The sequence below is a fragment of the Fopius arisanus genome, unplaced genomic scaffold (genome assembly GCF_000806365.1).
Source record: "Fopius arisanus strain USDA-PBARC FA_bdor unplaced genomic scaffold, ASM80636v1 scaffold00017, whole genome shotgun sequence".
Taxonomy (NCBI): Eukaryota; Metazoa; Arthropoda; class Insecta; order Hymenoptera; family Braconidae; genus Fopius; species Fopius arisanus.
The window spans coordinates 89,072-99,527 of NW_011887756.1; the positions used below are offsets into that span (position 1 = coordinate 89,072).

General features: G+C 40.8%; 3 protein-coding genes across 7 annotated transcripts in view; 2 read left to right on the forward strand and 1 right to left on the reverse strand.

The window, feature by feature from the left end:
* The window catches only part of Zn72D (Zinc-finger protein 72D), a 9,045-nt gene extending 3,078 nt beyond the window's left edge, over window positions 1-5,967 (reverse strand). Inside the window, exons 1-6 of one of the 5 annotated variants that reach the window (XM_011300309.1) lie at window positions 5,859-5,967; window positions 5,429-5,589; window positions 4,720-5,061; window positions 3,148-3,747; window positions 1,854-3,059; window positions 471-619 (exon numbers count right to left, since the gene is read on the reverse strand). In XM_011300309.1, coding sequence (XP_011298611.1) covers window positions 471-619; window positions 1,854-3,059; window positions 3,148-3,747; window positions 4,720-5,061; window positions 5,429-5,589; window positions 5,859-5,908 — 2,508 coding nt within the window. In that variant the 5' untranslated portion in view covers window positions 5,909-5,967. Of the gene's footprint in view, window positions 1-470; window positions 620-1,853; window positions 3,060-3,147; window positions 3,748-4,719; window positions 5,080-5,426; window positions 5,590-5,858 lie in introns of those variants that run through there. The other 4 variants (XM_011300311.1, XM_011300310.1, XM_011300307.1 and 1 more) reach the window with 4 other exon arrangements.
* Window positions 5,968-6,403: 436 nt separating this feature from the next.
* On the forward strand, window positions 6,404-8,788 carry LOC105263841 (actin-binding protein anillin). Its single transcript, XM_011300313.1, has 2 exons — window positions 6,404-6,518; window positions 6,573-8,788. Exons 1-2 carry the CDS (start codon window positions 6,486-6,488, stop codon window positions 8,640-8,642), a joined length of 2,103 nt encoding a protein of 700 aa, XP_011298615.1. The 5' UTR covers window positions 6,404-6,485; the 3' UTR covers window positions 8,643-8,788.
* Window positions 8,789-8,904: 116 nt separating this feature from the next.
* Window positions 8,905-10,212, forward strand: LOC105263842 (RWD domain-containing protein 1). Its single transcript, XM_011300314.1, has 4 exons — window positions 8,905-9,105; window positions 9,309-9,658; window positions 9,732-9,918; window positions 9,981-10,212. The coding sequence occupies exons 1-4, from the start codon at window positions 9,036-9,038 to the stop codon at window positions 10,097-10,099; spliced, it is 726 nt and encodes a 241-aa protein (XP_011298616.1). The 5' UTR covers window positions 8,905-9,035; the 3' UTR covers window positions 10,100-10,212.
* The last annotated feature ends 244 nt before the right edge of the window (window positions 10,213-10,456 follow it).

A 10,456-nucleotide genomic window follows, 5' to 3' on the forward strand; every position in this document is an offset into this window, starting at 1 on the left:
TCTGATGCTCGAATAATGAATATAAAAATTATTCTGGATTATTGAAAATACGTGATTTAGCAGATGTAAACGTACGATTCCACCGTACCCCCTTTACATGCTGCTTAATAAATAAACAATAACATTTGCTACAATGATCGCATTCAGTGAATCCATCATTGTCCAACAATCTCATCGCAATAAAAAAAAAATTCAGAAATGACAGACTGAAAAATGCGAACAAGTGAGCAAAATCATGATTCCCAAAATAATAACAATTAATTAATAAATAATCCCTGTTAAAATTCATCGCTAATCACAAGGCTGGAAGTTTGAGACTGCTCTGTAACCGTTGAGATAACGTTTTGCTTTTTTTTTATTAAAAAAAAAAAATTGTATCTACGTTTCACTCAACAGTGATTAACGAATAAATTGAATTGATTTTTCAATCATTTGCAACTGAGAAGATCGATTTTTTTTATTATTCAAACCTGAAACCACTTGGCATGCCTGAGTGCAGCTAAAGCCTCCAAACACTTAGCCTTGGGTAGTACATCTGGTGGGTCTGGTTTGGTCACTGCGGGCGTCGCGGGCGTTGTTTGCGGTTGAGCAGCTCCCTGTTGCTGCTGTCCAGCATTATCTGAGTTGTACAACAAAAGAAAGCACAAAACACGCTTAGACAATACTTAGAGTGTTTGATCATGCCCAGATCGCGCTATTTTACCCCTCTGCCTTTTTTATCAACAACAACAAAAATTAAAACTTAAAAACTGGGAGTCTATTATTAATTATCAATTAAGTATTAAAGGAACAATCAATTGATCGGATACTCCTTTATTTCCATTATTTCCACCATTTTTTTTATTATTTCTAAACTAATTGGCCTCGTTCAACAAATTTTCCATAAAAACCCATTTTTTATTGAAAATTATTGAACACCAATCAGCTTTTGAGATGTTGTGATGGAAATAAATAATCATCCACTCCCAGAAAATTCCTAATTTTACAAAATCAATAAGTCTCGATGGAGAAGAAATTTCCCTCGAGTGCAAATGAACGTCTTAAAATAATAAACGTAATGAAAAATAGCAAATGCCCTCAGGATTTTTGTTTCTTTTTTTTTTAATGTGAGACGAGGGAATGACTAAATTGCATGATCAAAAAGTCCATAGTTTTTAGATTGCCTTAGCGTAGTTCATTGGACTGCGACGTGGCGTATCTTCTGTTAAATTGACGCCCATTATTCCACAATAAACTCAGAACTCTAAACTAAATGTACGCACATCACTTAAGCTTTTCTGTTTTTTGTGATACCTCTTTCAAATAAACAGGGGCTGCCCTGCGCAATAATATAAATAAATACGCGATTGTCATCGCAATAACACTCGTCAGTGTTTAAAGCAGTCCTCCAGGTACGATTAAAGGTGTCGTCGTTGATCCTGCTACAATCTCATTAATTATCCATAAAAAACCCTAGAGATTAATTTTAAATATTCAAGAAAAAAATTATTATAACACCCAAATATTCACTTCAGAGTTGGACAACATGAAAAAATTCAGATAAAAAAATTAATTAACAGTTCATCTCTGACCTAAATTATCCAGTAAAAAATTCATCCACAAACATTATTTATTATTATTTATAAAATCATCCAACTCTGTTCCTTTCAGAAAAATTATTCATTTGAATAAAATTCCGTCGAATTTATATAAGAAATTCAAATTAATTCATTTCTGCTATTCAAAAGAATAATTGTTCTGTCGATCCCTCCCGAAGCCAAAACCAAACCCGAAAAAAAATACCCAGGCCACGAAAAGAAAGAGCCCTCATCCTTTTCCTGGCCCAGATTTAATCCAAAAAATGTCATAATCACCTGCACCAGCTGGTTTTGGTGTCTCTCTCATGAGAGGACTTGTCAAAGTGACACTGACAGTGACACTTCCCCCAGAGACCGTGATAGCAGCTGACTCCGGATGTTTTCCAACATTATACGTGTCCTCAGGTGCAACAATCTTGAGCTGAGCAGGAAGAATCTCAGCAACCTTATTAAGCAGAGTCTTGGTTGGTTTCTCAAGGCACAGAACAACGAGACAAACGTGATTGTCCCCAGAGAGTAACAATCCCTTAGCAAGATTGCCAACCCTCATGACACCCCTGAGAATCCTCGTGTCCTCCTTCTCCTTGTGAAATGAGAATAAATTCCCATCGCTTCCATCCTCCTTCTGGGGTGGTGTTGCTGGTTTTTTCTTATCAGTAACCTCCTCCTTTTTCCCCTCAGCATTGGTAACAGGAGCTGGTGGTGCTGGTGTTGGCGTAGCCGACGGTGATGTAGTCTTTTTCGTTGCCTCAGCCAATGCATCAGATACAAATTTCAGGGCTTTTTCAGTGTGTGAAACAATTTTTTGAACTGCCTGCAGTTCCTCCTCCTTGGGATAAATAGTGGAGTGATGAGCAGCGACGTGTTTATCGTCTGACGAGTCAGGACGTCGTTGGGGGCCTGGGAACATCATCATAGGTGGTGGTCCTGGGAAAGGCCGTGGCATCGGTGGTGCACCAGGTCCTCTACCATAACGTCTGTACCACTCATAGTACTCGCACTCCTCCTCGTACCTTCGTCTCTCCTCCCAGTACATCATCTCCTCGTCGACGAGTGGTCCCATGGGACCCATTGGCCCCATCTGTCCCATTTGTCCCATGTCCTCGCGACGTCGGGAAAATTCCTCGCGCGCCTGCTGCCTCCTGTGCTTCTCCTCCTGCATCTTTCGTTGCTTCAGGCTCGGTTTCATATCCACCACCAGATCTGGATTGACTTTTTTCTTGTACGCCAACCTGTGGCGACGACCCTTCATGTGCATGTCCTTGGCATTCGGATCGTTGAACCGACACTCGCAGAGTTTGCAGTTGAAACTTATTATTTTACCGTCCTCGGATTTATTCTCCTCTATGTATTCCTGACCGACTGGCTGGATATCATTCTCGTCGACTGGGGATTCCTCTGAGGCCTCCTCCTGGGCTGCCTCCTCTGGTTTTGGATCTGGGGGCTGAGACTGATTAACAGCCACTGAACCCAGGTTTCCAGCTGGAAAAATCAATTATAATTCCTCAATTTATTCTACGATGAATGGAAAAATATGTATGACATTATGGAGACTTAAAAATGAACTCACAAGCGACAAAATTGATTTTGGGAGTTGCTGTTACAGTTGGTTTCTTGGCAGCTCCAGCAGCCTTGGCAGCAGCAGCAGGTTTGGGATTGAGAACAGTGGGATCAGCACTGGGAATGGGTTTTCCCAGTTTCGTGTGCAGCTTAACAACCTTCTGGTGTTTAGCACCACGAATGTGTGCAGCATAGGCGTCATTACCAGTGCAGGTAACATCGCAGAGTTCACACCTCAGAGAATTTCCAGCACCACGTGCTGGTGGCTGCTGTGGCACCTTGAGCGATGCCTCTTTCTTCTTGTGCTTCTGTCCCTCGAGATGCTCACGATATGTCTGTGGTCCAGCGCAACTGATCTTACAGACATCGCAGTAGTGCAATTGTTGGGGCTTCGGTGGCTGCTTGGCTCGCATACTCTTCATACCACCGCCACCACCTCCACCACCACCTCCTCCACCTCCACCAGGGGCAAACCCCTTGCGTCCGTAGCCCTGCCAACCTCCAGTCTTCTGGTTAGTCGAATTGCTGTTTGCACTTTGCTGTGCTACGTACATTGTCGCAGCGCTATAAAGCGCTGCGTCATAGCCGGAATACGTTGTACTCGTTGGTTCTAGGGAGAAATGAAATTGATACCTCATAGCCATTTTATTCCGTAACTACTCGCACGATTATTCTGTTTTTTTTAACCCTTTCCCAATTATCAATTATCAATTGCTTTTTAATTAAATAATATTATTTTAATTCATTTATTTAAGTTAGTTTATCGCTGTAGTGGAGGGTAAAGTGAAATTTTTAATTCACGTATTGATTTTAGAATGGAGTATGAAGGGATCTATTTTAAATTCTTGATTAGAGTAATTTATATTGAGTGAGGGTTGCCACAATTTATTTGATTGATTTGTTTTTTTGTGAAGTGGTGAATAGTTACGACTTTGGAAATTCAGAGAATTGTCGAGAAATGGATTAAATTGTAAATCCTCACAATAAATTTGATTGAAATGAAGTAGTTGAATTCCCGAGAGTATAAAGAATACTTCGAATATCTACCCCAAAAAGTAAACACAATACGCGCGTCAATATTCCCAACTCCAACTTTGAATAAAACCGTTGAATCCTCCAACCGGGCGAGTAGTTACGGCTCAACTTCATCCTTTCAACAAAGTTAACACTTGACAGAGACAAAGTGTCTCAACTGAATGCAATGAATCGAATATTCTCGATAAAAAAAACTAAATGTTTATAGGCCTCAATTTCATATTCTTTTTTTTTTCTGATAATAATAAACGAACAAAGTGAGACGCGCAGAGCTGGGTAATTTTCCCGTCTCCTAAACCCCAAAAAATCCCAAAACCGATTGATGTAACGAGAAAACATGAAGAGACCTTTTCTCTCGGAAATATTATGACCCAGAAAAAAGTCCCCCAACATTTTCCCCTGAAACCCACAGTTTCCGAGATAAACAGATAATTAAAGGAGTTAAATTCGATTTTTAAATGAATTTCAATTTTCAAATTGCCAATAAATAATTAACCCAGCTCTGTACGCAGGACAATGACAAGAGAAAAAAAAAAATCCCACTTACTGTTAGCAGCAGCAGCTGGTGCAGCAGGGGGTGCTGCAGGTGCAGTGTATCCTGAGGAATACGTGGCACTCTGGGTAGGATTGGACTGCTGATAAGCTGTACTGGATGCCTGATAAGTCTTGGCTTGTCCAGTAGTTGTAGCTTGTCTTGCTGTCCCTGTGTATGCGTTTGTCGTGCTGTAAGCAGGCTTTGCTGCTTGATAATGTGTCTCTGTTGTCGTGTACGTTGCAGCAGCAGCAGCTGGCTGCTGATAATACGTCTTTGTCGCGTCGTATGTTGCTGCTGGTGCAGCACGACCGTAACCGTAGTCGTACGTTTGAGCTACTGTACCTGGATTAGCAGCTACGGGGGAAAAAAAACCTAATAACGAATCGGTCAACATTCTATCGTGTTAATTCAGGGGATTTTAATGATTTGTGGACAATCAAGGAATTACGTCATTATTTCTAACAATTTAATGTCTATTATCGTGTATTGATTCAGTTTATTCTCCGAGGCTTTTGTTTTAATTCATTTGTTCAGTAAAAGAATTTTCTGTCATATTAAATAGAGAGGGATTTCTATTTCTCTCAGAGTAATTAAACACCTGAATTTATTTGGGAACTGAAGAAACGAAAGATCTTGGAGACATTTTTTTAAATTCGAAATTCTGCAGTAAAATGACGGGGGGTGGGAAATTTTTGGTGGTAATTAATGATTCTGAACTCACCAGCATAAGTTGTTCCAGTGGCAGCGGCTGCTGCGGCTTGGTATGTCTCGTAGCCAGGGGGGGCAGCTGCGGCTGGTCTCTGAGTATAAGTAGCAGCAGTAGCTGTAGGTGTTACAGCATATCCAGCCTGTCCTGTCTGATAAGCAGCAGCACCAGTTGCCCTAGTCGAAAAAAAAAAAGTCAAAAATAAATTTCCAGAAACGATCCCCCACAGGTCAAAAAAAAAAAAAAACTCTCGCCCCTTTCCACCCCATGTATTTGGAAATAAAAATGGCGACCAAGCCGGTAATGGGCCCATTCGCGTGGTCAATCAATTTTTTTTTTCTCAAACAACGCCGGGAATTCTCGCAGATCTGGTACATGTCGGCCGTTTTATTTATTATTCTCACCTCGGGGATGGGATTGTTGTTAATTGAGGGAATGTACGTACCCATATTGCGTGCCACCGTGAGTAAAGCCGAAATAATTATTCTGAGCCATCCTTTCCTCGTCAGCGTAATCCCGGAAAGAGGCACAATGGAGGAAATTCGGTGGCGAGGGGCGTGTCAAGCTTCAGGGACAATTTCAGGCCAATGTGCCTGGGGTTTTTCAGGTTCAGGTGATGCCATTGGTTCGTCCCCCAGAACCCGTGGAGACACAGGAGAATCCACTTCCGGTAGGGTAGGTTCTCATGGAAATCAAATGGCGGAAAATTTTCAAAAAGAATAAACAAACTCCCTATAAAAATTTAAATTATATTAAAGATTCATATGCCTCTCTTATTTAATTATTATTTAATTCAATATCTGATGGTGAATAACTATATTATAATTATACCATAATTTTGATATTAATTCTTAATAGTTATATTATAATTCAAAAGTTTTTCACGAAAAATATTTATTTGGGTGAAAAGATTTGAATTTTTGAATTTCAAATATTCGCGGTTCGTCGATTACCGGAAATGAAAATTATTTTGGCGGGACAGAAGGGCTCAAGGCTTTTCCCACGGGTTTGTTTACGCGGATCACACGTAATTGCTCTCAATATTTTAATTTCATCCCCGAAACGTTCCAAAATGGATACCGGACGTACTGACACCTTCACCGAGGTATGTAACACATAATTAATTCGATTTCAACGAATAATTGATGATTTATTTCAGAGGATGCTGAAAAGGGCATCATCGAGAACCCTTCCCCGTAAGAAAGGAGTAATTGAAGCAATAAAGGACGACAATTACGATCGGCAGAGGGTGATTGTCCAGACGAAGAGGAACTCCACGATTTCGACTTTGTCAATGGAAATAAAAAACCTGGAGCAGCAGATCAAGAGTCTGGACGTAGAGAAGAGAGCCGAGAGGATTTATCCAACTCTCTCTAGGGTGAGAGAGGACAGGAGTAAAGACTCAGTGATTGAGGATGATAGGGAGGCAATCAGGGAGACACCGAAGCCAAGGAGAAGAGGTTGCAGACCAAATATGGAATCCACCAGAGCTTCTCTCATGACGAGCAATCACGACCCGATGACTAGTGCAGAAACCAAGAGCTCGATGAGAATTGAGAGTACAATTTCAACGATTCCAGTGATCAGTGACAGCAGAGACGACAGAATACCGTACGAGGTGGAGAGATTCCTGGAGGATGCCCTCGGGGATGAGTTGAATAATACAACAGTGACTTATGGAGGGGATCAATCAGATGGAAGAGAGAGAACTAATTCACATTTCACTGCAAGTGAATTGATCTCGGAGGAGAGAACACCGTTTTACAGGAGAATAACTAGATTGTGGAATCACGAGAGGAGGAGTAATTATTCGTGCAATGATGATACATTCTCCATGGGGCCGAGGGACACGAGCACCTTGGATCGTAGCCTGAGGCTTTACAGGACATTGTCTCAGAGGATTAAGAAGAAAATCAGAGCAGCACTGGCGAGAGATAAATCACCAGAGATTGCAGTACCTGTTGAGCCATTGCGACAATTATCATTTGATAAAGATCGAATGGATATGATGGAGGATATATTGAAGAACATGAAGATACAGCAGTGCATTATTCAACAGGCGAGCAAAGCATTGAACGTCTGTCGCACGAGTAAAGAGTTTACTGGGAGCTCAGAGGAGGTGGAGTCTGAGCGTTTGCTACTACTCGCTGAAATTCGAAAACATCTCCTCCAGGAGCAGCTGAAAAATCTCAGCAATACGTCAGTGGAGATTAGTCAAGCCAAGGAGTCAGTGGATATCACTGAATGCGCTGAGGTGACTATTGAAAATATTAATCTGAGTCTTCGGGAGTGTCTCAGGAGGGAGCCAATGCCTGGAGAGCCTGTGGAGTGGTTTGTCGTTGTTGTTATCGAGGGAACGAATGTCTGGGGGAGTTCACCTACTCCTCGTCCTGTCGACTCCATGATTCTCGAGTTCGCGGACTTTGTATGCACTATCGATAATCTCAAACCCAATTTCAGAATCGTCATCAGGATTTACAGTCTCAGTCTCAAGTCTGGGGGACTTTATAATCACGAGGACAAGTATCACATCGCCAATTCCAGGATGGACGAGACTGTCATCTGTCCATCACCCACAAAATTTCTGAAACGAATTGAAAAACACACGTCTCCCAGAGTTCATCAACTTCACACAATCTCTTCATCATCTTTTGGAAAGTCTGGGCAGCTCCAGCTGCAGCTTGATGATCTCAGACTGTCCTCACCCTGGCCTCTGACCTCTGTACCTCATGGATCTATTCTCATGGGGACTGTCGATGTCAATCTCTCGTGCAGACTTCATTTATCAATCTGCCATCAGGGATTCATCAATTATGGAGAGGACGCCGGGGGTTTCGTCACCTGGAACAGACGCTGGTGTGTCCTCAAGGGGAATTTAATGATGTTCTGGAATTATCCCAGGGAACAGGAGTGCAAGCCCCCCATTAGGACCATCGACCTTGTTCACTCCACTGATGAGAGGATTTCTGAGGTCAGCAGGGAACTCTGCGCCAAACCTCGAACTATTGTCGTGGAGACTGTCCGGGTGAGGCAGGTTGGGGACATGGACAGTGTTCTCGTGAATTGCAGACAGACTTATACGATTGAGAGACATTTATTGTGCTTCGATAATAGAAAAGATATGAATGAATGGAAGATCAAGCTCAATCACGTTATTTCTGCTTTGAGAGAGTGGAACGTTACGTTCATGAAAGACGCACCGAAGTCTCCGATGGTTTCCGAACTGTAAAATTTATTTTCGCCCACAAAATCGTTTCAAAAAATTCATCATGCACTCAGGAATTCAATGTAAATGAATTGATGATGTAAATATGAGGAAATTGACAATGCATCATGCAACTAGAAGAAATAATAAACTTTTTACTTTTATTTTAATTATTTATTCAATTTATATTCAATTATAATGTATAAGCATGAAAATTGAGGAGGTATTCACTGGAATTGAAAAATTCGAAATTCAAAAGGGACCCTAGGGATTTGTCTAGTGATTTAAAAAAGTGTCCTAACCTCATGTGACAGAACAACGTGATTACATTTTCTCTGCCACCGAGTGCAGAAAAAAATACAGGTGTTTGTTTTTAGGGAATAATTTGTTTAATTTATATGATTTATTCTTATAATTATGGATCACAAGGCTGAGCAGCACGATGAGATCGAGGCCCTCGACTCCATTTACTCTGGAGAATTACAGAGTAATTATTTATTTAATTTATTGTCCGGCATTGGTAACCTTAAAAATTATTAATAAATTGCATGTAACTTTGACATTCAATAAAACAAATAAATACAATGAGAATAATTATTTCGGCTCTCAATCATTTGTTCATAATCATTTGTTCAATTTTTTTTATAATGATTTTATGAGAAAAATTTTCTAATGGGTGTTTAATTGCAGTTCTAGAGACAGAACCTCATTATAAATTTGTTCTGCCAATAAAATCGGAGGGGTATGAATCTGATACAGAGGATGGCCTTGCCTGTCAGCTGGAGTTCACGTACACCTCGAAATATCCGGAGGAGCCGCTGCTAATTAAAATTGAAAATCCAGAGAATTTCGAGAGTTTCAGTGAGCAAGAGTTGATAGATCACTTGATGGAGCAGATGAACGAGAATCTGGGGATGGTGATGGTTTTTACGTTGGTCAGTGCTGCTCAGGAGTGGCTCAATGTCCAGTGGGACAATATCAAACTCCAGAGAACAGAGAGGGCTGCCAGGAAGCTCGTCGAGGAGGAAGAGGCCGAGAGAGTAAACAGCTATTTATTTTTCATGCACAAATTTCTCTCTGGATTTATCTTTAAGAATTTTTTAATGTCTTCAGAAACGATTTGAGGGCACGAGAGTTACAGTTGAGACATTTATGAATTGGAAAAAGAAATTCGACGAGGAAATGGGACACACCAGACGTCGAGAGCTAGCTCTTCTTCAGGGAAAGAAATTGACAGGACGAGAACTCTTCATGACAGATAATACATTGAACCAATCTGATCTCAAGTTCCTGGATGATGGTAGAATTATTTTTTTCTTAATAATCCCATCCTTAGGATGTCTCAAGGATTTATTTTTTCAGGGGACGCAGTGAAAGTCGACGAGAGTCTCTTCCAGAACCTCGACGATCTCGACCTCGACGACAACGACGACGACGACCCCGATTACGATCCTCTCAAAGACTCCGGAGACAGCAACTAAAAAAAATCAGGCTGGAGTTCTGGAATTGATTCTTTTTAAAAAAGATATTATTATATGTAATATAACGATCTATTTGTGTGTTTTTTTATTCTCAATAGCTGAATAATTATGTAAATATCGAAAAACTACTGATTTATTATAAGTGACCCCAGCGGCATCGTAGTACTGTACTTTACTTTATTTATTTAACTGAAGCCACATCTTGTGTAATTTCAAATGGAAAAAATTATTTAATGTATTGAAGATATACTACTAATGAAATTTTATTATTATAATAGCGCGTTGTCCTAGCGGTAACGTGCTTGCCTACCACGCCGACGGCCCGGGTTCGATCCCGCCGTCATTCATTTTTTTTTT